The 25,309-nt window shown below is 41.0% G+C and overlaps 1 protein-coding gene across 1 annotated transcript in view; it reads left to right on the forward strand.

The window, feature by feature from the left end:
• The window catches only part of Dnah11 (dynein axonemal heavy chain 11), a 297,877-nt gene that overhangs the window by 63,452 nt on the left and 209,116 nt on the right, over positions 1–25,309 (forward strand). The window contains exons 21-28 of the mRNA XM_052184825.1: positions 5,029–5,187; positions 6,148–6,231; positions 8,007–8,165; positions 9,058–9,180; positions 10,674–10,796; positions 12,852–13,076; positions 13,493–13,584; positions 14,752–14,878. Coding sequence (XP_052040785.1) covers positions 5,029–5,187; positions 6,148–6,231; positions 8,007–8,165; positions 9,058–9,180; positions 10,674–10,796; positions 12,852–13,076; positions 13,493–13,584; positions 14,752–14,878 — 1,092 coding nt within the window. The remainder of the gene's footprint in view (positions 1–5,028; positions 5,188–6,147; positions 6,232–8,006; positions 8,166–9,057; positions 9,181–10,673; positions 10,797–12,851; positions 13,077–13,492; positions 13,585–14,751; positions 14,879–25,309) is intronic.

The raw sequence follows: 25,309 nt of genomic DNA on the forward strand, positions 1-25,309 counted from the left end.
ATAGTTGGATCTTTAAAAGTGAGAAGTGCTCATCCTTTGCCTTTTAGGACATGTGGCAGATACTTCAAACAGGATGGAGCTGTTAACTTTTCTCTTGTCATTCTCTGGGTGGGCTTGTTTGGCTTGTAAATCCAGTAATTCCAGAACGAGGTTCAACCAGAGGTATAGGTATTCTTGTTCCATAGTGACATGGAAGATTATACTCCAGTCAAATCACCCCACAACGGAAGCCAATGACTTTTCAGGAACAAGGCGGGTGATGGACTATGATGGATTCCTTCATTCCTTCTTCCTCCCTCTTTCCTTCCCTTGCTCCCTTCTTTCCTTCCTTCTTTCCTTCCACTCTTTCTTTCTGGGTAGATTTCCATAGTAAATTGCTGGGGTTTGTTCAGAGCTAAAGATGGAGTGCACAAAATAGGGGACTTATTCAAGATAAAAGACTGTTGGTTTTGGAGAGCATTCAGACTGTGAAGAGTCCTCTATGTCTAAGAGATATTGAATGAATCACAGATTTACAGTTGTACATTTGGTGCTGTGCTCTGAAGTGAGAGAAATCTCTTATCAGCAGGATAGAGTATTTTGAAAGGGGGTTGAAAGTAGAGGCAGATGCCAAAGCTATGCTTCTGTAGGGAGTCATGGACATACGGGAATATACTGGAAGTCTACAGTTTTGAGATGGACACTTTTGCCATAAGTAGATGCTTATATCAGAACAGATGATCACAGGTTCACTGAAATGGGTCTAAGAAAGTGCGTCCAAAATCTATAACCTATATGGGGAGCTTCTGAGATGCCTGTTGACCTTTGATAAGCCTCAGAGTAAAATGAATGAAGAGGAAAGGGGTCCTCTGGGAATCTATATTATGAGCCTATTGTCAGAAGCATCAGAGGCTCTCTCTGTTCTGCCCAGGGATTAAGGAATTTCCAAAGGCAGGAAACAGAAGTGTTCATAATAGCTCTTTTTAGAACCCAGTAGAAGATAATTCAAATCTCAGGAAAACATGGCCCCAATCTTGATCTAGCATCCTCATCAGAGCAACAAACAATGCTAGTCAGATACTAGGATACCAGTGAGTAATAAACAATGCCTAACCATCATACCTGGGAGTCAGCAGGAACCCCAGATGTAGAGCCATGTAAAGATCTTCAAATGCTAGGAAAAAAATGAGCACACTGAAAAAGAAATGAGCAGCATTCAGTTTTGAGTTTATCAAAAATGTTCAGTTGAATCTAGAAAAGTACCAGTTACTTAAGGAAATGAAAATTACAGTTGCCTAAGACATATAACTCAGATAGGAGAACCAGCTAGTTACAACAGAAATCAGAGGCCTCTGGTGACACCTTCCAAATCCTGAGTGGGAATAAAATCCAGGCATGCTGGATTGTGTAACACTGGCATGAACACAATGCCCACAGAACCTTTGCCTCCAGAAAAGGGGACAGCAAAATGAAATGTCACTTCAGGACAAAGTCACATGCCACCAGACCTCAGAAGGAGTGACCAGAGTGACAACTGCACTGCCAGTGGTCTGGAAACAAGTACAGAAAGGTGTTTTTCTCATCGTTGTAATATCTTGGCAGGATTAATTTAAGGAGGGGTTTGTTTTGACTCACAGTCTGATGGTCCATAGTGGCCATCACACTGGCAGGAGTATGAGGCAGCTGGTCTTGGTGCATCAGTCACTGGGAAACACAGCGGTGTCAATGCTGCTGATCCAGCTCACATTCTCCTTTTAATTCAGCCCACGGAATAGCGTCATCCACATTTAGAGTAGGTCTTTTTACCTCATCCCATCTGACAACTCAAGCCCAGAGTTTGTCTTCTAGTTGATTATGGATCTTATGAAGTTGATAATACATCACAGTGACATAAGTATTAGCAGGAAGAGAAGTAAAAAAAAGAAAGTAATGACAACCAACAAATTGGGAAAAGATCTTTACCAACTCTACATCTGACAGAGGGCTTATATCCAAGATATACAAAGAACTCAAGAAGGTAGACTCCAGAGAGCCAAATAACCCCATTAAAAATGGGGTACAGAGGTAAACAAAGAATTTTCACCTGAGAAATATCGAATGGTGGAGAACCACCTAAAGAAATGTTCAACATCCTTAGTCATCAGGGAAATGCAAATCAAAACAACCCTGAGATTTCACCTCACACCAGTCAGAATGGCTAAGATCAAAAACTCATGAGAAAACAGGTGCTGGTGAGGATGTGGAGAGAGAGAGGAACACTCCTCCACTGCTGGTGAGGTTGCAAGCTGGTAAAACCACTCTGGAAATCAGTCTGGCAGTTCCTCAGAAAACTGGGCATGATAGTTCCGGAGGACCCTGCTATACCACTCCTGGGCATATACCCAGAGGATTCCCCAGCATGTAATAAGGATACATGCTCCACTATGTTCATAGCAGCCCTATTTATAATAGCCAGAAGCTGGAAAGAACCCAGATGTCCCTCAACAGAGGAATGGATACAGAAAATGTAATATATATATATATATATATATATATATATATATATTACATATATAATGCATATATATATGCATACATATGCATACAATGTGGAGTACTATTCAGCCATTAAAAACAATGAATTCATGAAATTTTTAGACAAATGGATGGAGCTGGAGAACATCATACTAAGTGAGGTAACCCAGTCACAAACACTTATGGTATGCACTCACTGATAAGCAGATATTAGACTAGAAGCTTAGAATACCCAAGACACAATTCACATATCAAATGATGCCCAAGAAGAAGGAAGGAGTGGCCCCTAGTCCTGGAAAGGGTCATTGCAGCAGTGTAGGGGAATACCAGGACAGGGTAGTGGGAAGGGGTGGATTGGGGAACGGGGTGGGGGAGGGGGAAGAGGGCTTATAGAACTTTTGGGGAGAGGGGAACCAGGAAAGGGGAAATCATTTGAAATGTAAATAAAGAATATATCAAATAAAAGAAAAAATAAGTAGCTATTTATGGTTCATTCACATTGCATTAGGTATTGAAGATAACCTAGATATTTAAGTACATGGGAGGATGCACAGATCAGGTCTTAGGGCTTTCCTGCTATGAACAGACACCATGAGCAAGGCAAGTCTTATAAGTACATTTAGTTGGGGCTGACTTACAGGTTCATAGGTTCAGTCCATTATCATCAAGGTGGGGGAGCATGGTAGCATCTAGCCAGGCAAGGTGCAAGGCTGCTAATGGAAGACTGACTTCCAAGCAGCTAGGATGAGGGTCTTAAGCCCACACACCTACTCCAACAAGGGCATACCTCCTAATAGTGCCACTCCCTGGGCCAAGCATATACAAACCATCACAGGTCATATGCAAATGTGGTGCTATTTATACAGGGGAGTAAGCTTATTTGGATATGAGTACCTAAGGCAGGGTCTTGGAATGTCCTGTAGATTTGGAGACACAAACATACTGTACAACTGGCTAATAGCAATGTTCTGACATTTAAAAATCTTTGAGTACATTAAGGTGTTCTCACCACATGCGAGAAAACAACGTGAATACATATGTTAAGAAGATGCATACTTTAATGCAGGTCCATGAGAAACACATAAATATCTGGTTGTCAAAAAAGGTTAAAATTGATGGAACAGTAAAACAGCCATTATTGATTTTTTTTTTAATGTTAAAAAGCAAAGGAAGAAAACTAAAATTCTCTTGTTGGATCTTGGAAGGATGATAGAGGGAAATGTGAAGCAGAAAGCAAAACTTTGCTTTGCAAGGTTAGCCACTGTGTCAAGTTGTAACCTGAGCACAAGAGGAAAGAGAGGCTGCATGTGGAGTGAGTATTGCAGACAGCAGCAGGAAGGACAAAGAGACTATGGGTGGCTGCACTTCCTTTCAGCGCCCCTGTGTCCTTCAGTCTTCACATTGAGAACACACTGACCTGTTAGTAGAAAGTAAGAATTTCTCATCAAAAAAGGGGAAAACAAACTAGTTTCCACTAGCTGCAGAACATTAGTTTTTCTGTGTGACAGGATAGTATGTGAACCTTGGCAAAGGCGATTATTAAGTGAAATTCCAACATAAGTATGTGTGTGAATGAATTTACTCTGGATGTTCTTAGGCATGTGTCTTCTTGAGTGTGTGTCTTCTTGAGTGTGCGTCTTCTTGAGTGTGCGTCTTCTTGAGTGTGCGCCTTCTTGAGTGTGCGCCTTCTTGAGTGTGCGTCTTCTTGAGTGTGTGTCTTCTTGAGTGTGCGCCTTCTTGAATGTGTGTCTTCTTGAGTGTGTGACTTCTTGAGTGTGTGTCTTCTTGAGTGTGCACCTTCTTGAGTGTGCGTCTTCTTGAGTGTGCGCCTTCTTGAGTATGTGTCTTCTTGAGTGTGCCTTGTACTATTGATCATTTGCAGGGTCATTTTGAAGTTGGAGAAGTTTCCTTCATTCCTCCCTCCCTCCCTCTCTCCTTCCTTCCTTCCTTCCTTCCTTCCTTCCTTCCTTCCTTCCTTCCTTCCTTCCTTCCTTCCTTCCTTCCTTCCTTCCCAGTGTTGGACTTTGTGGTCCAGGCTGACTTTGAACTCTCAGTAATCCACCTGCCTCAGCCTCCCACATGCTGATCATGATGCACTACTCACAAATAGAGGATTTTTCTTCTTTCTCTCTCTCTCTCTCTCTCTCTCTCTCTCTCTCTCTCTCTCTCTCTCTCTCTCTCTCTCTTTCAGTTGTCAAACCAAGAAATCAAAGAGAAAAGGAAGTTGGAATTGGGGGAGGACTTGCATGAGGGAATAATAGGAGGAAAGGAAGGGCTGATATTGGTTTGTAAAGTAAATAAACAAATATATTTTTTAAAAATTTTAAATTCCTGACATGGAACTTCCCTTGTCCTTGAGCAAAGTCCCGGCTGCACAATGAAACTAAGAAGTCAAAAGCCTTCTACCCTACAGTTTACCAATAATTACACTGCAGAGTTTTTAATTTAAATTTTCTTTTGAGACTCACATTGTGAATATTGCAGTAGCAGAACCAGAGATGCTGGCTTCAGAGTGCAGGTGTATTTTCTCCTCAGGCAAATCAGGAGCTCAGGGCTCTGGAGGAAGAGATGGGGCAGATGCAAAACTGTGCACGTCTCTTTGAGGTGACTCTTCCAGACTACAAACAAATGAAGCAGTGCCGTCAAGAAATCCGCCTGCTCAAAGGGCTCTGGGATGTCATCGTTTATGTTAGGGTAAGATGGATTTCTGGGCAGAATGGCCCTCCTTAGCAAGAGTTTTGAGTGAACATGCAACTTAATTTTCTCTATTTGGGTTTCATGATGTCTTAACATATACACAGATTAGATTTTACTCCAGACTCCTATCCTCAGAATTAAAGTTCATAGGTCTCTGTTAATGAATGATTCTGCTCAACTATCAGTTGTTTCTATCTTTATTTAGTTCAGAGTAAAACCCTGTATAATGAGCTGGCTACCTCAGTTCCTTGGCGGTGCTATATAGAATATGAATTTAAAATTAACATAGAAATCTGTGTTAACTATGTGGTTGGCTGTGTATACAAACTCACACAGATACCCCACTCACATTTTCTAGATCTGTACATAAACTGACACAAACTGAAAATATTTAATTTGCTTGTGATTAATACTAAAATGTTATATATAAAAGGTTTGAAAAATATGCATCCTGCATAAATTCCTTTGAATTGAATGAAAGTTGTCAGTTGAAAGCCATTAGAAATATATTAACAAGATGTGCAATATAAATAAATATATAAAATATGACCAAAACTGGTTAATGAGATTTTTGTAATAATAAAGACTTTTGGCGGCAGCCTATTTTATATTGCATGTAGAATTTAGAAGCCTATTATTTAGTAATATGCTTATCAATTTAGCCAAACTATAATGAAATGATGGTGACTGTGTGGAATTTATTACTGCTACTAGAAATTGATATATCACGGTGTTTTAGCCTTAAGCCTGACAAGTTTTGACAATTCTTTTGTTTTAGTGATGAGGAAGTTTTGATAAGCACAGTTAATATTTTTAAAAAAAAATTGTCTTTTTTTTTCTTTTTCTTTTTTTTTTTTTTTAAAAAGAGAGTCCCTGCATGCCACTAGTTTGTGTATTTTGCTGTGTAGGTCCATTTTCACCAGACGTTGACACGTTTATCTCCTTGTGCATTTTCAGAGAAGCATTGATAATTGGACTGAAACCCAGTGGAGACAGATTAACGTGGAACAGATGGACTCGGAGCTCAGAAGGTTTGCCAAGGCGAGTTGCATAACTGCCAGGCAGAACCATTTATCTTTCTCAGCGCTCTTTTCCATCTTCCCCAGCTTAGTATCGAGTGCATTGGGCTCTATTTCCTTATTTACTTCAAATAGAACGAAACAAGATAGTATTTTTTTCCTACTCTCAGCCAGTTGTATATCTCCCCAAGCCTGCCCTTCTGTGAATGGGTTCATATAGCATATTAGTGCATGCTTTTAAGGGTTAGTGGGTGTATGAGAGACAGCCCTGACGGCCAGCTTGCTACGACCATCCAGAGTAGAGAGGGAGTCTGTGGGCATCAGGCCTAGGGCAGTGGTTTAGGAGCTGAGCCTCTGTTTCTTTCTTTAGCCACCATGGTATTTTGTAACTGAAAAAGGCACCTATTGGCTTGGCTCTTGCGTTCACATCTGGACTTGCATGGACTATTACGACCTTTGTCGTTGGTGATTACTTCAGCATCCTCAGGGGATTATACATACACAGAGCTTTGCTTATGTTAACTTACTGCCTTGATTAGTCCTCATAGCTGCATGTGCCCTGAAGACAGCAGAAATTCTTAGAGAAGGTCAAAGACTACAATAGCAAAGGGGAGTTAAAAATGTCAGGCCTTCCTGGCAGGGATGGGCTGGCAGACTCACCAGCTTCAGAGGCTCCTGAGTGAAGTCTAGGCAACATAAAGGAAGGAAGGAAGGAAGGAAGGAAGGAAGGAAGGAAGGAAGGAAGGAAGGAAGGAAGGAAGGAAGGAAGGAAGGAAGGAAGGAAGGAAGAGGGCGGAGGGAAGAGCAGGTGGGCTCTTTGCTTTCTTTGCAATCTTCTTGCCCAAGATTGAATTCTGTGCTCAGCTTATTCTCCCTTATTGTCCCAGACTCAAACCCCCTGATCCTGGTGACAGCCCTACTTCTACTGCAGGCCTCTATTTTTAAAGTAATCAGCACAATCTTTCACCTTGTTTTATGAGTTTTTATCATTGTTGCTTGGGCCAGGATGAAAGCTGAGTAGAGACTATTTAGAACACTATTTAGACATCTTTAGAACATACAATAGTTAAATTCCGTGAAAAAGGATACAAATAACATTTCAAGATCCATCCAGATGAACTAGATATTCCAGGGCAGTATCATTAATCTGATTTTACTTGCATTACTAGAGGAAGCAAGGTTTTGTGTGTGCCCATACCTTTCTTAATTTGATTTTCCATGGCATATCCAGTTAGCTCCCTGTTTAAGAAACAGTGGAACCTAGGTATCTTGTTCATAGTAGATTCCTAATCTGGAGGGAGTGGTTGCCTTTGCATTTCTCTAAGTCAGTCAATAGTCTAGACCATGGTTCTCAGCCTTCTTAATGCTGTGACCTTTTGCTATAGTACCTCATGCTGTATTGAGCTTCAACTATAAAATTATTTTCATTGCTACTACATAACTGTAATTTGCTACTGTCATGAATTATAATGTAGATATCTGTGATGACCAGTGGTCTTAGGTGACCCTCATTAAAGAGTCTTTCAGCCCCAAAGAGGTTGTGATCCACAGGTTGAAAACCTAGAGGATCTAGAGGATCCAATGCTCTCTTTCTTGTATTTTTGTTATTGTTTAAAGACAATAATAGTTTAAAAAATTGTTTATTGTATATAGCCCAGGCTGGCCTTTTATCTAGTTCCACTATCTTTCCTAAACCCATGGATGGAGAAAGGTCTATGTATTCTCCCAAAGGAGATAAATTATGTTTGTAATATTGTTATGGATAGGAATCTGGGTTTTTCCCTTATATTTCTTTAGGAAATTTGGTCTCTGGACAAGGCTGTCCGTGTCTGGGATGCTTATTCAGGCCTGGAGGGCACTGTGAAGGATATGACAACCTCCCTGAGAGCCATTGCAGAGCTGCAGAACCCTGCTCTCAGGGACAGGCATTGGCAGCAGCTGATGAAGGCCATTGGGGTACGTACCAGGGTCACCTTCACAAGGTAGTAACTACTTAAGGTGTCACTCCTAGCTTGCCTCATTTGAGGTACAGTGGAACATGTCAGGAAGCCACTGATATCTGCATGAGGTCAGGTTCCTTAAGGACCAACAAATGCCTGGCACCCAAGAAGCTCACTCCCTCACCCCCTTTATATCCTACTGGCTGTGTGACCTCAAGAAAGTCACTTCTATAGTTTGGGTTTATCTTTACTTTTATCATGGGATGAATTCTGCCTGTTTCCAGAGAGGACAACAGTCTCCTGAAAGCAGAGTGCTGTCCTCACAGGACTGTGATCAAGATGGATTTCTGCAGCCACCTAGCTGGAGCCCTTTTCATTTGTAAAGGACATGAGATGACTTCAGGATATAGGAAGAACCAAATGCTTTTTAACCACATCCCGGGTGAAGTGGTATGGGGAAAAGGATAAAGATTAATGTTGAGTTTTTTCACACGATGAACCAAAATAACTGCACAAGTAAGGGTAATTTTTGCCAAGCCACAAGGATCAAATTAGTGGTGAAACTAGGTCATATCACCAGTGATTGGAAATTATGTTCTGGGGCCGGGCGCTTCAGGAAGAGAAGACAAATGGGCTGCCACCTGGTTTCTGGAGTTTCAAGTAGATTATAATAAATGAAGAGTGAGAGTCTTTATAGGCAAAGGGAATAGGAAACAGGTTGAAAATGGAAGGGTACGAACAGAAGACAGCCCTGTGTTTGATCATTGACAGAGTTTTGGCCCCGAGATTCTGCAGATGTGACTGCAGATGAAGGCTCAGGAGCCATGTGCTGAGAGGGAATGACTTTATCACCACATCTTTCAGGAACCATCATTAAATAAAATCTGCCTCTCTTTCTTCCTAATCAGGTCAGATTCTCAATAAATGACAGCACAACGCTGTCAGACCTGCTGGCAGTGCAGCTGCACCGGGTAGAAGATGATGTGAGAGACATTGTGGATAAGGCTGTGAAGGAGCTGGGTACAGAGAAGGTAGCATCCTCAGGCACTGCTCTCTGCCATGGTGCTGGGCTTGTGCTTCTTTTTTTTTATTGATATATTTTTTATTTACATTTCAAATGATTTCCCTTTTTCTGGGTCCCCACTCCCCGCAAGTCCCATAAGCCCTCTTCCCTCCCCCTGTTCCTCCATGTACCCCTTCCCACTTCCCTGTTCTGGAATTCCCCTATACTCTTGCACTGAGTCTTTCTAGAACCAGGGGCCACTCCTCCATTCTTTTTGGACATCATTTAATATGTGGATTATGTCTTGGATATTCAAAGTTTCTAGGATAATATCCACTTATCAGTGAGTGCATGCCATGATTGATCTTTTGAGACTGGGTTACCTCACTTATGATGTTCTCCAGCTCCATCCATTTGTCTAAGAATTTCATTAATTCATTGTTTCTAATGGCTGAATAGTACTCCATTGTGAAAATATACCACATTTTTTGTATCCATTCCTCTGTTGAAGACACCTGGGTTCTTTCCAGCTTCTGGCTACTACAAATAGGGCTGCTATGAACATAGTAGAGCATGTGTCCTTATTGCATGCTGGGGAATCCTCTGGGTATATGCCCAGGAGTGGTATAACAGGGTCCTCAGGAAGTGTCATGCCCAGTTTTCTGAGGAACCGCCAGACTGATTTCCAAAGTGGTTGCACCATCTTGCAATCCCACCAGCAGTGGAGGAGTGTTCCTCTTTCTCCACATCCTCGCCAACACCTGCTGACTTATGCTTCTACAGAGAAGCCATTTAGTCGCGCTCACTGGCCTGGGAGTGTGAAAGCATATATTCAAGTTTTTCCTCTGCCACTGGGTGCCCTGGGCAGGATACAGGATTACTCAAAGGCAAAGGACACACAGCAACAGGAGGGTCAGCCCTGGTGATAGGGGAAGGCCCAACTGTGTATCTCTTCCTTCGCAGCAAGCACCACTCTTAAGTGCTGAGTTAACACAGTATGCCTTTCATAATACTGAGTAGTTATTATTTCTGGTGTATAGAAGGGGACACGGAGGAATAGGAAGGTAATTAATTAACTTACCTAGGACTGTTTAGGAGCCTGAGATTTACCTTCAGACCCTACCTTTACCTATCTCATGCCAACTAATACATGTCCATATATTCATATTCAGATATTCATATCTGCCCTTAGTGTGGCCTTTTAAACCTTCTCGTACGTGTATCCCTTCAGGGAACAGGATGTAAAACTTAGATCCAATAGAATAGTGTTACTGTGATGTTCAGTCTTTTGCAGTGACAGGCCAGTCTTGTCACCATGAGAAAGAAAGGCCAGCCACATTTGAAAAATTATTGATGTTAATTTTAATCATTTATAAATACTTATTCATAATTTATAATTATAATCTATTTATAAATATTAACATTAATACTAAGCTTTTTGGAATTCTAAGTCATGGTTGAGATATTGGACCTAAATTTGATGCGGACCCACTTTAATTAACAGGTCCTTCTAATTACTAGGTTATCACTGATGTCAGCCACACCTGGGAAGCCCTGGAATTTTCTTATGAGGCTCACCATAGAACAGGCACCCCACTGCTGAAGTCTGATGAACAGCTTTTTGAGACTCTAGAGCACAACCAGGTAAAATAGATTTTTTAATAGACTTTAATTAACAATTTTAGATATTGATTTTTCAAAATCACATACAAAGTTGTATTCATTTGCTTACTGAGCTCCTACTCATGCCAGGCTCCAGGTGTGGGATCCTTTGGCATTCAAAGTATGAAGACATGCTCTTAGGGGACTTGTAGTTCAGAAAGCAGATGCCACAAAGGCGTCCTCTAGAATACTAAGAAGAGACAGACTCCTAGGAGATTAAGAGACAGACAGACTTCCAGAAGACTAAGGAGAGACAGACAAACTCCCAGAGACTAAGGAGAGACAGACAGACTCCTAAGAGACTAAGGAGAGACAGACTCTCAGAAGCTAAGGAAAGACAGACTGACCCCTAGAATACTAAGGAGAGACAAGACAGTCAGACTCCTAGGAGATTAAGAATAGACAGACTGACTCTTAGAAGTCTAGAGAAGACAGAAACTCTCCTACAAGGCTATGGAAAGACAGACTTCTCAAAGGCCAATGAGATGCAGAGGCCTTCCAATTGGAGTGTGAGAGTGTCAGGCTCCTTGGGAGGTGATGATGCTTAGTCTGGCCTTAAAGGATAGACTGGCCAAAAAATGACCACCAGGAAAGGACAGCTATATAGTGGGACCAATGATGTTAGTGGTGTCTGGGACATCAGAAAGCAGCCACCTTTCGAGGGCCAACTGTTTTGGATTTCTTTGAATATACATTTTTACTTTCCCCATGGGAGTATGGAACAGTAAGCCTGGAGACACATATGAACACAGAATATATGGCTTACATTAAAAAGCAAAGATGTGGGCATCTCTTGAGACCTTTGTGGGAAGAAATGTGGATGAGAACATCTAAGAAAGAAATGAGTGTCACTGTGATAAGCCATAAACTTAGAGCCCAGGAGCACCGAGATTCTGGGCCGATTTGGTGTGAGCATCATTTCTCTAAAGGCAAAAGTCAACCAGAGACCAGCAAAAAGACTCAGTGTAGCATGAGGGTTGGGAGGCCATTGTCGGTATCCAGTGAACTGGATAGAGAGAAAGGAGACATGGCCTAGCACCTCGACAGAGGCTGCATTTGGTGAACAACAGAACAGATGGGGAAGGGTAAGAGACAGTGAACAGGGAAAAAGTAAACATGATATTGCATAGAAACCAAGGGTGGGATTTTACTTCAAAGAGAAATTACATATATTAAACCCTTAGAGTGAAGTAGAACCAGAGGTCACTGTGCAGTAAAGTCCTAAGATTTCAGTGTCAGCATGTTGAGAGGTGACTGTCACACTGTTGCCTGCAAGTCTTGGTGACAAGTTGGCTGTAGAGCATAGCACTTGGCTGAGAGGGAAGAGGAAGCTATGGGGAAGTTTTACTTTTTGAGATCTACATGCATACACACCTACATGCAAGCTTGCTCTGTCTCTCTCTCTCTCTCTCTCTCTCTCTCTCTCTCTCTCTCTCTCTCTCACACACACACACACACACACACACACACACACACACACACACACACCTAGGGACTAAGTGAGGACAGAATAATTTTGAAAGCTTCCCTTAATACACATTTGGTGGCAGTCATCTTTATTTATTCTTTTTTCCCCCTGAGATAGAGTTTCTCACGGGGACTCGGGACTAGCTGGCTAGGCGGGGCTGGCCACTGAGCCCTTGGGATTTGCATGTCTCTGCCTATTTCCATGCTGTGATATTACGACTGTGCCACCACACCTAGCTTTCTTTATGTGGGAGCTTGTGGGGATGCAAACTCAGGTCCTTATGATCTCAAAACAAGTACTTTATGGACTGAGCTGTCTTCCCAGCCCCAATATAGATTTTGCCTATGCAGAAGGGCATGACCTTCTTGTAGAAGACATGTTAAATACATCTCATTTCTTGGGTTGGATATGTCAGCAAGCTATACATTCTTTGGCTTATTTTGTAAAAGTTTGATAGAGCCTGTCTGGGTTCCTTGTAAGGTGCAAGAACATAGAAGCAAGCGGGGCAGCATTGATCATGACTCTGAATCCCCTAGGCATCTGCTGTCAAGTGCCTGACTGCCTTTTAGGTTCAGTTGCAGACTCTTCTTCAGAGCAAGTACGTGGAATACTTCATCGAACAAGTCCTAAGCTGGCAAAACAAGCTAAATATAGCCGACACAGTTATCTTTACTTGGATGCAAGTCCAGCGAACCTGGTCTCACCTGGAAAGCATCTTTGTTTGTTCAGAAGATATTCGACTCCAGCTTGTGGAAGATGCCAGAAGATTTGATGAAGTAGATGCTGAATTTAAGGTTTGACAGAGACAGGCCTGTTCTGTTATAGTAAAGGTTTCACAACATTCAAATCCATATAAAACACAACAGTTAAAAATATATACCATGTTAGATTTATAAGATGCAATTTGTGCATTTCAGTACTTAGGAATCAGAAAAGTGAAATTTTATGTTTTTACAAATTTTGTCATCTCTATATCAATTGCTTGAGGCTGTCATTGTGGCATGAAGATGCTATGAAGGCAAACAGGTATGATTGTTCAGCAAAGTTACACTAACAATCACCGTGTTTTATACAGAAACAAGCATGGTACCAGGCATCTCTAGTGTCTCCTGAATACCATTCACTCACCTGTTGCACTCTGAAATTTTAAACCCTCTCTATGTAAGGAAAAAGGATGAATTTCTAATGCCTATGCTATACTTTTATATAGGAGTTAATGTTCAAGACAGCCAAAATAAAAAAGGTCTTAGAAGCAACATGCAAACCCCAACTCTATGAGAAACTTAAAGATTTTCAGCACAGGTAAGAAAGGAGCAGAGCAATCAGTTGACACATGCTTCTTTCATATTCTAGTGATATTTAACCACATGAAATAGATATTGCTCTGTGCTCTCTAGTTGCCTTGTGTGTCAGGTTCCTGATAACTGATCAATTCTTTCATTATATTCTTCTGCATATGCTGATTAAACACCAACTGTGTGCCAAAAGCCAGAACAGCTCTCACTTGTTCATAGTCCTTTAGTCAATGTGTGTGTATGTGTATACATGTGTGTATGTATATGTATGTATATATGTATATGCATGTATATGTTATATATAATAAAGTATATTCCCATTCATTTCCCCTTATCTCACACATCATCTCATTGTTCCCTCCTTTGTTATTTTTGGTAGTTTTGATTCCAGAATATCATTGAACTTATAAGGATCCTTCCACCTCAGCTTTCCAAGTGCTACATTATAGATGTGAGCTACCTTGCCTGCTTCATACTTTCTCTCAACTGTATATTACCCTTAGGAAACATCTCAGTGCTTTCAAAATCCTTTTCCTAAGGGTCGTCTGTAATGTCACATTAACATAAAATCCACAGAAGCATCCACAAGAACATTCGGTCTTTTGCTTTTTTTTAAATTTTATTTTATTTATTTTTTTATTTGATATATTCTTTATTTACATTTCAAATGATTTCCCCTTTCCTGGCTCCCCAGTCTTTTGCTTTAAAACAAGAAAAATAGTCATTCAGACAAGATGCTTCTGGATAGGATGCAGTTGTTAGTATTTAGTCAATGGCTAGGACTTTGGATAATACTGTGAAAGCAGTTCTGGATCTCATGAGTCCCCTGAATGCCAGAACAGGTCAAAGTCACTTGTGTTCTACAGACATCCACTGGGGATAGGGCTTTCACCCAGGTGTAGCTTACTATGGGACTCGTGCTTTGGTTGAGCAATGTCAAATGCAGTCTTCGTCAGGAGAAGCAATAAGTACCATAAACCTGTGTCTGTATATAACAGTGTAGGAGTGTGTATGTGTGTCCCCCTTTTGCCTGCCTGGTTGTGTCCTGTTTGTAAGCAGGATATTGAAGGTGGAGGTGGGAAGCTGTGAAACAGCTTCCTAGTTGAACGGAGTAATGGTGGGTGTCAGGGATGGAAGCTCAGGACATGCTTAAGAAGGGTCTCTGTTCATGCAGGCTCTCTCTTTGTGAAAAAGCCCTGTCTGAGTACCTGGAAACCAAGCGGGTCATGTTCCCTCGCTTCTACTTCATCTCCTCTGCAGACTTACTGGACATTCTCTCCAAGGGAGCACAGCCGACACAGGTAATGGTTTTGGAAGTCCTTTGCTTTGCCGATTAGCTAAGTGTCCCAGTTTCTCCATCATTATCAGATGCCATCTGTCACATCGCATGTGCCAGGAACTAGAAAATCTGCATTTAAATTTCTTAATGTAGCAACAGAGAGAGGGAAATGAGAGGCTGAGCTGGGGGGTGGGGGGAGTAGCAGGAGCAACTGCCCTGGCGCTAAGCAAAAGGTGGCATAGCATCCTGGGGCAAAGACTAGGCCTGCCCTCTCACCCTCTGCATTCCCCTGTCCATGCAAAAGAGGCGTACCACCTGATCCCAGATCCATGCATCAAAAGTGAGAGCAAAAGGAACACTTATATTATCTCGTGTAATCTGAGATCTCAGAGCAGATACAAACTGTGCCACTTCTGAAAAGGTCCTCCTGGGAACATCTAAAAGATGTTGCTGTCCCTCAGACTCATAGTCTCCACTAATCTAAGGTTATAAAAGTGTTGCTGGCCACTCCTATGGGCACGGTGTTAATCTCTAGACTGAAGTTCGTGCTTTATCATTGTGAAGTTTATATACCTTAGAAAAGCAAAAGTTTTTCTTTAGATGCTTTCATGCATTCTCTGAGAAACCTTTATCTGTTTACAATGTAGTTTATTGATACAATGTGCATTTTGCTGCTGGCTAGATATAGTAATTATAGTGATTATTTTTCTTTGGTTATAATTTAACTTTGAGGATTGAACTGAATAACTATTCTTATTGCTCCATACACATGAGATATTTCTACCAATATTAGAGTTGTTAGTCAACACAGACAACATTTTCAGGAGTCTTTCATTTTGTCTTCATGCTTTCTCTGAGTTGTCTCTGTGAAAAAAATCCCCCCAGTTGGGTTATGTCCATGCTTTGCATATTTATGCAGCACACAATTAGATTCTTTAAAAAAAATCTAATTTCAAACATAATCATCATCACCATACTTACACTCCAATAATCCTCACAGATGTCCTCATGACCAATGGGTGGAGTTTTAAGAGGAAAGCTGTTCCATTAACCTCTTGAGTCCCAAAGACATTTCAAGTTCAAATGCTTATAATACCAGCTCAAAATTCCTGCATGGAAAATAAATGCATGTAAGTCTATAAGAGGACAATGCTGTCTTTCTTTTATGCACAGCACCTCAAACACAGTAAACATGTGCGCTCACAGTATTAATTCCGTGGAGCAATAAGCACAAGATACTAATATTTTCTGTAAATTTTAACCCCAACCCCAACTCTTCCCTGTTTAATACCTTTATAGTAGTAGGAGACCCTTTTGTAACACTTTGGGCAGATATCATAAGTCCTCGGTCTGTTTCTTGAATTAAAAATTAACAAGTATACCGAAAACCATCAAGATCAAGCTGGTAGCCCCAGCTCATCTCAGTGAGGAGAGGCTTTTAGGAAGTACTTGGGTGAACCAGTGATTGTCCCCTTCTCTGGCTACTTATGATGAGGAATTTACGAGGATAATTTGTGATGAAGAGAACTGAACTAGGGTCTCATACATGCTAGGCACATGTTCTGCAGTTTCTCAACTCTCCCTGATTCTCAGGCAGTAGCTACTGTTTACCCTCAGTATGAGGATCCATCTGCCGAACGTGTGGAACATGATTGCAAATCCTCATGGCAAACCCAGCGAACATAGCAGCATTGATACTTTAGTTCTACCCCAACTCTTATAGCCTAAAAACATAACTTTTTAAAAGTTTACATGTATGTATGTGTGCCTCTGTATATTTATGTGCACCACTGTGTGCAGGTGCCCATGGAGGTTGAGGGCAGCAGATCTCTTAGAGCTGGAGTCATACATAGTTGTGAGTCACCTAAGGCAGGTGCTAGGAACTGACTTGGGTCCTTTTCAAAAGCAGCAGGTGTTGGTAACTGCTGATCCACCTTTCCAGGTCACCTCCCATAGTTCTTACCTTTGACAGTGTAACCAGCCATCTGGTTTCATCTGCTTCCTCCATTTTTTCTTTAGCAGATGTCCAAGCAGAGAATATGCTGGAGACTGACTCCTGCGGGTTCCCTTTGGGTACCAGCTCTCCTTGCTTATCCTTTGAATTGATATCAGGAATATATTGTTTCATTTTCTCCATAACCACTGAAAGAAACCTTGGCTTCCCACTCTGGGCTGTTTTCCTACCCCTAAGAGGAAGCCCAGCCCCATCCTTGGAACATGTTCATGGAAGAGAACATGGTGTTGGATGAGGAGATAGTGTTAAGATGTGTAGGACTGAACACTGGAGGGTCTTACCCTTTAACTCCTGTCTTCTTCCCTCACTGTGCATACATACCCTGTGCCTGTTTGTTCTCATATGAAGTCCTAGACTGTATATAAGGGGAGGATCACTCAATGTATTCTTTTAATGGATATACGTGTGTGTGTGTGTGTGTGTGTGTGTGTGTGTGTGTGTGTGTGTAAGACAGGCTAGCTGGCTAGCCAACCAAAGAGTGCTGGATTTAAGAACATGTGCCACTGCACCCAGCTTTTTTGTCTTTGTTCTAGAGATGAGACTGGGGTCTACATGCTTGCAAGGCAAGTATTGTACTGACTGAGATGTCTCCCTAGCTTTCTTTCTGATAATTAAAATAATGCTTAAAGGCTCACCCAAACCACACAGTGACTCATTATACACGTCCTCGATACCAGTTCGTTTCACTTGCCGGTGTTGTGTACCTCCTTGAATCCCTCTATTGTTGTCACCTGCCTCCCTATCTCTGTATTGATGAAGCATCTTTTCTAGCTAGTGTTAGTCTACCTCACTGCTGTAGCCCACACTCATTTTATTCATATTATCATATTCCTAAAAAAAACAATTCTAGACACATCTTTTTTCAGCACTAGAACTATTATTGTCTTTAATGAACTGCTGGAAAATATAAAGTGTTAAGGATGTTAACTTACTTTGAAGTCAAGGGCTGGAGCACAGCACAGGGATGTCAAGCACAGTGGTGTCCCACAGCTCTGTTGACAAAAGCCAGAGACAAGGTCTTCACGCTATACTAACGAGAGGTCAGGTCACATGTCTGTCTGGATGATGTGGTTTATAGATATCCTAACCTATCAGCTTCGAAGTGGTTTGATTTCTGGTTGAGTCTGCAAATTTCCGGAGAAGTCTCATTATTTCCAATTACATGAGATGTGATTTCATTGAAATCATTTAGAAATATTTTAAACTTTATGCAATGTGTTTTTGCTGAGAAGTTTTAATATATATATTAAATTATATATATATATAATCATATATATATTGTTTTGTACGCATATAATGTTTCGATCCAATCTTTTCCCCGTTTCTCTCCTCCAATTCCTCCCTTTCCTTCCACTTTTCTTCTTCTGCTAGTCTGTCCCTCCTATGACTCTATTAGTCCAGTTAGTGCTGTCTGCATGTACATGGATGTAAAACCACCTCCTGCTGCAGGTTAATCTTTCAGGAAAAGAAAGATTATTCCTGAAGGAAACTTGCTCTCCCTTCCCAGCAGCCATCAATTACTAGTAGCTTCTCAGCTATGGGGAGATTCATAAGCCCCTTGCATGTCCACACTGGGAGTTCAGCTGCCTTGAGCCTGTGCAGTCATAGTCGTGAGTTGTGTTTGCAATGACCCCATCATGTCCAGCAAATAATGGTTCATGAAGATGCCCAGTACTTCTTTCTCTTACAGCCTTACAACCTCTTCTTCCATAATTATCCCTGGCCTTGAGTAGAGGGCATGTGGAAATCTTTTTGTTATATTACTTCAACTTTGAGTCATTTCAGTTCATTTAATATGTTATCACACTATTAATAGCATAGTGTTGTCAGAAAGTATTCCCCAGCCTTGGTGGCACAAATAGCAACTCCAGGGGGACCTGTTTCACAGGGCGTAAGTAAGGTCCTTAGACTAATTCTTGTCTTCCATGGCCATACCATAGTTGACTTCATTGTCTGAGAGGTTGCCATGCATTCTGAATTCTTGATAACTAGCTATAAAACTGTTTATGTCTTGTGCATTTGGACAGTATAGCTTAACTGTCTTCTCTTACCACATTTGCAATATCAGTATCAGTTTCTGACCACCTGACAGAGCATGTCCCTCTCTGCCTTTTGTGCTGACATTCTTAAATGTGTTCTGGTAGTGTGACCAAGATAACATGAAATGGCAGCTCGTGAAGTAGCAATGCAATTGGCTCATAAAAGGCACCCTGTGTGCAGATAACTCATCTTGACATTTTTTGAATGGCTCTAATTCTTTACCCACCCCATACCCCCATACTTAATTTAAGAATGGTGGCCTAAGAGAGTGGCTGAAGTTAATTGTGAAATTTGTTCAGCCTGAACTTTTCAAGCAGGGAGGTCTAGTGTAGAAGCTGTTTCGATTCTGTGAACTGAAGTTCCTGATTTAAGGCACTGGAGCGGAGATGCCAAAGGTTCAGTTTATTGTATCCTGGATGTCTGCAGCCAGTATTGGCAGTCTCTAAACTAGCTTTAGCTCAGGAATTAAAGATTTCTCTCCCTTTGAAACCCAGCCTAACTTCCTCAGTATGTAGATTATCTGCAGGATCATAGACTGAACTTCCTTGTTTATTGATGCAGAAATAAAACTTTATACATACTTGCAGCATTCACGGACCCGGTGCAGTAGTGATGTCTGACAGATTCTTTATTAAAAGTTATTTATTATTACATATCGTTTATTAAAAATATCCACCTGTGTGTGTGTGTGTGTGTGTGTGTGCTAAACAAGTGTAGTAAATTTAAATGATACTAGGATACCCTTGTATGCCCTTCTAAGGTGTAGCTGTAACTTAGTGTAACTGATGACTCTGGATAGTTTTATCCAGTGGACTATAATGAAGTGGCAGGTAAGGTTTTCCTAGGAGAGTTTTCTTTCCCTGTATTCACTGTGGGAAGTTTAGCTGGTATGTGGTGACTAGCTCTTGGGAGACTACTCCATCATAGAGCTAAACTGAAGAAGAAGCTTCTAGTGCTATAATGTGATTGATGTGTTTGTGACATGAGCCACGTGTGGCTATTAAGTATCCCTGAGGTGTAGCAACCAAATTATAGCCAAGTGGCTTTTTAATTTTAACCAATTTGATTTCATTTCAATGAAATGTGCAGTGGGTTTGTATAGTGGGACACCTTTCATTTCATTTCAACAATGGTTCAGCTATTGGGAAACCTTATTAGGTTCACAACAGCTTGGGTGGGTGTGCTGTTAACCTTATATATCTTAGGAACACTAAAGGCAGATGAAATAGTTTTGATGAACATTTCTGAAAAAATATTCTATAAATATGAAACACATACCTTGTTTTCAAGACTTATTAGTAAAAGACTTATTAGTAAAATGAAATCAATTTCATTAAATTTTGTTCTCAGTAACATGTTAAAACTATGTGTTGGATGTACCAGATTAAATATATTAAAGCAAACTTCACTTATAGCAACACTATTTTAATAGGAGTACCAGAGAACTGCAGTGGTGGAACTGGGTTCACCAGGTGTCCTCGGAAGTGACAAGATGAACAACCCATATGCTTAGGGACACCCTTTAAGGGTGGGAATACTAGGTTACATGAGAGGAAATGGGCCATCTTTGAAGAAGTCTTCTATACTGAAGCAAGGAGACAGATGGCATGCAACATATGCACTGTCAGTATTGGCACGCAGGAAGGTGATGCTGGGAGACAGGCTGAATATTAGAGGGTGAGAGGCATTGCCAGATCTTAGGCGGGCACAGACTAGACCACGGTGTGTTTCTACAGAGACCCACGGCCATGTGCAGTATGTTTGGACAGAGACTCACACCTGTGTGGAGTGTACAGAGACCCACATCCATGTGTAGCATGTTTATACAGAGACCCACATCTATGTGCAATGTGTTTGTACAGAGAAACATAGCCATGTGCAGTGGGTTTGTATAGTGGGACACCTTGAGACTATATGCTATTGTAAATGAATGCCTTTATTCAAGGCACCCTGACATATAGAAGATTAAATTTTTAAGTATGTGTTTAAAAGAATGGTCTAGTTTTCAAATAAATATATCCCATATCCAATGGAAATCACCTATTATCCTATCAATATAGTTAAAAAATACTTAAACATGGGTTATATAACAATGTGTCTTTTTCCTTCTGTAAACTGTGTTGCCACTACTTAGAACTCTACTAAGGCAACTCCATCACTGGAACTCCTTCCAGAGCCAATTTGTATTATACTATACAATAATATCAAAGACTTATAATATGAAAGTAAAGCAAATGCCTCTTTAATGTTAAAAGGTTTTGCCAGCAAGGAGTACTAGTCCTATCCTTGGTTTTCCGTTGCTTGTTAAGGTTATTTGGCTTTGGCTAAGTTCAATGGGTAGGACTTTCAGAAACATACTTTTCTCCTAGGGGAAGGAAAAGCTGGATAAAATACTGAATTGAATATGTTTAAATGCAGAGAAGAATATTGTCTAAAGGACACTGGAGAGAATCAGGTCTCAGGGACAAGACAGGAGTGGAAGGGAGACACAGAGGACTTTGCCTGGTGTTGGGCGTAGCTCTTTCTCTTGAGATGTGAAGTGATTCATAGATGTGTCAAGCCGGTTAGCATTCTCCTTAGTCTCCTAGAACTTGAAAGAAAAAAAAAAAAAACAGCAAAAATACCAAATGCAGGCTCACCAGGAAGGATATTATCCAGAGTGTTAAAACAGCAAGAAATGGCTTTAAGGTCAATTGGAGATAAATTAGCTGGAATTCAGGGCAGTAGGGGTTTGAGAGGTATTACATTTGTTATCTAAAATTCAGTTCCGCTTGGCTATAGATTGCCATGGGAAGGGTAAGACAAGGAAATGGAATTAAACATGTGGGGAAAGATATCTTTATGGCCTTGGATTTGCAAAATTATCTTAAAATGGACATATAATATTAGTGGATATGTTGAGATTTGACTGTGCTAACCTCAAAAAAGTCAAAATATTATTGACATTGATAATGAAAAACCTAAAAGGGGAAATGATGTCACAATGTGTTAAAAGGTGCATAGAGAATTTATATGTATAGTGTATATATATATATATATATACATATATATATATGTATTCATACACACAAACACACACACACACACACACACGTAGTATATTCCCTGTGAAGAAAGCAAGGCTGGTGCTACTCCAATATACAGATGAGCAGAACATTCACCCAGAGAGTTCATGCATGGATGTTTTTTAGTGGCTGGCAGACATAAGCATCAAATCATCCCAGAAAAGCAACAAAACCCACAGTGGGCCTTACACGGTCCTGTTTCTGGCCACAATGTCATAATAGGAGCTAGATTTAGTCTCCTACCTCGAACTAACAACTTTGTCAAAAGATATTTGACAATAATTTTATTAATTATTAATCCTTGATGGCAGACAGTAAAATCCTGACTTTATTAATCCTGGATGGCAGACAGTAAAAACTGTGATCTACAAGGAGCAAGGAGCAGGCAAGGGAGTACCTTGATGGCTGCCTTGGGCTTCAGTCTTCAGAACAGGACACCTGGAGGCAAGATAAGGCGGTCTCTAAAAACTTAAGAGGCCCCTGTGAGTGAGTTAGGGAGAGGTTGATTATGGAATGACCCATCTGAGAGAATTAAAGGTAAAAGCACCAATGTTCTCACAGGCTGGGAATAGTACCTGTTTCCATGAGTGAGGCCAGACACCAATTTCTTGATAGAGTACAGTGAAGATCTTGCTTGATCATGAGGAAATTCTAAGAAAATTTCATATGTACTTTACCTTTAGGTAGGGGGAAGGAAGAGGGAGAGAAATATTTGTACAAGTACAGCCAAAACTTTCCAGATTGGAGTTGAAACAGGAGGAATACCATAAACTCAAGACTAGCCTGGGATATAAAGGGATATAAAGACAAGCTAGGCCTGTCTCGGCTACAGAGTGTAATCCTGCTTAGAAATCTGGAGAGGAGGGAGAGAAAGATGAGGAGAATGAGGGGCAGAGAGATAGGGAGAGGGAGAAGGGGAGACCAAGGGGAAGGTGGAGAGTATGAGAGGGAGGAGGAGAGGGAGAGAGAGAAGGAGGGAGGGAGGGAGGGAAGGAGGGAGGGAGGGAAGGAGAGAGAGAGAGAGAGAGAGAGAGAGAGAGAGAGAAGGATACTAAAACAACAACAAAAGCTGCTCAGATTATTTACAACCAAGAAGAAATAGTCCCAAATAACTAACTAACTACAACCCACAAAGCCCCAGGACACACAAAAAGAGCAAATGAACGGATGACAGCTAACCTCACTTTGGAAAGAATGCAAGTGATCAATGGAGCAGCCTTGTCTTCAGTGTACTGCAAGTCTGTCAAGCTGAAGTTGTCTACCAGAGAAAGGATATGTTAAAGATTTAGGGAAAGTGAGGATGTTTTCTTCAGATGCACAAAAGCTGGACGGTTTCCCACCAACAGACTGACATGTTAAAAGAATGGCTCTAAGCAAAAGGAAGATGACAACAGATGGAATCACAAAGTCTGAAGACTGAAATGCTTAGTGTATGGAACCAGATAAGACAGGCATAGTAGCCATCCATCAGAAAGCAGGTGGTGTAGAAAGAGGAGAAACTTTGAAACTGTACAGACATATATTAGCTCGTGTCTCTGTGGCCTACTGTCATTTCACTATACTTTAAACCATTAGTGTCTTGGTATCAAGTAGGAAAACAGTAGTGTATTTGTGGATTATAGAGTGATGAATTAATTGTATAAAAATCGAGACAACTTTAAACATTCTATGGCAAAAATGGCCACCAATTTGTCCCTTCTCCCTGCCTCATTTCTTCTTCTTCAGTCAAGCTTCTTTCTCCCTTTGCACTGCCTGTGCTTGACTAGCCAGAGAGTCATTGCAAAAGGTTCTTGAGCCCTTTTGCATTAAGCTTTAGCATGTTGCTGCTCTTTGAAACCTGTGGCAACCCTACACAATGATTCAGCACTAATTACCTGGCCAGTGAACGCAGGACCAAGCCATCACCTGGACCACCATCACCCACGTTAGAGAAGCTATGGATACCAGCAGACCACAAGTCTGTGAGAACTGGGACTGGCTGAGCCAGCTGAGGATTCTAACACACAGTTACTGTCAGCTGCAGAACTGCCATGATGCTAACCCACTAAATCTTGGGAGTAATTAATGACACTTTCAAAGCTCATCAATATGCCATTGATTCATGGATAGTTAGTTATGAGCAGGCATGTCCATCAGGACCTTTTAAGCTATTGCTTTAGGATGAAAGGTTGTATGTGAAATTAAAAATGTGAGGTTCTAATTCCTGAAGCTAGTCTGCCTTCCTCCTTCCTCCCTGCTCTCTTTTTCTGTCCTCTTTCTTTCCTCAGCCTTTCCCCCACTTTTTCCTTCCTGAAGATGCCTTGCTGTCAGCTACAGCATGGTTCTGACATGTGAATATGGGGTGACTGAGGTAACTGCCATCGACCCTCATGTTGGAGAGTGAGTATGCACTGCTGCTTTTTAGTTTGCATGGGTATGCCCCCAATCTTTGACATGATTTGGGGTTCACAAACTCACAACATGAGATACAAAGACCAAATACACCAAGAGGCTAACATTTAAAAACTCACAATCTTAAGTCACAGGAGAGGGTGGGGCACATTGTGTGAGTTTGCTTCTATAGAGATTTATTGTTGGTCCTCATTTTAAGAGGAAGATAAACACAGATGGGCCATGAGAAATGTTTAGGCCATGGTTTTCTTTCTTTTCTTTTTTAAAAATAATACTTTTATTCTTTGAGAATTCCATGCTGTATACTTCGATCATGTTCACCCCCTCTTCCACTTCCTCCCAGTTTCCTAACCACCCTATTTCCAATTCCACCTCCTTTTCTCTCTCCTCCTCCCTCTCTTTCTCCTCACTGAATCCAGTTTGTGTTGGTAAATCTACCCTCATGTGTAAGGCCTACCCTGAAGGATGGTTGATATACAAGTTGTCACACCATTAAAGAAAACTGACTCTTCCTTTCCCATCAGCAATCAAATGCCAATGGATTCTCCCCTTGTCCATGATGGGGGTTTGTCTGGCTGGCTTTAGCTCTGTAAATTGTGTCCAAACTGTTAAAGTCCCTGAGAGTTCATATGTACATCTGTCCTGCTGTGTCTGGAAAACGCCCTCCAACACTTCTAGCTCCCTTCTGCTAGACCCTTGAGCCTTGAATGATGAGGTTATGTGTGCGTGTATCTCTATATTGTATATATAATATATGTGTATATAACATGTACTTATATGTACATTTTGTATATATATATGTTATATATATAATATATGTATTTTATATACCTATGTATATATACATATATGTCACATTAGGGCTGAATACTCACAAGCCTCCTATTCTGTTCTTCTAGTTGGTAATGTTGTTGATATTTCCAAGAATTGTGTCTTCTGTGTG

The sequence above is a fragment of the Apodemus sylvaticus genome, chromosome 6 (assembly GCF_947179515.1).
Source record: "Apodemus sylvaticus chromosome 6, mApoSyl1.1, whole genome shotgun sequence".
NCBI lineage: Eukaryota > Metazoa > Chordata > Mammalia > Rodentia > Muridae > Apodemus > Apodemus sylvaticus.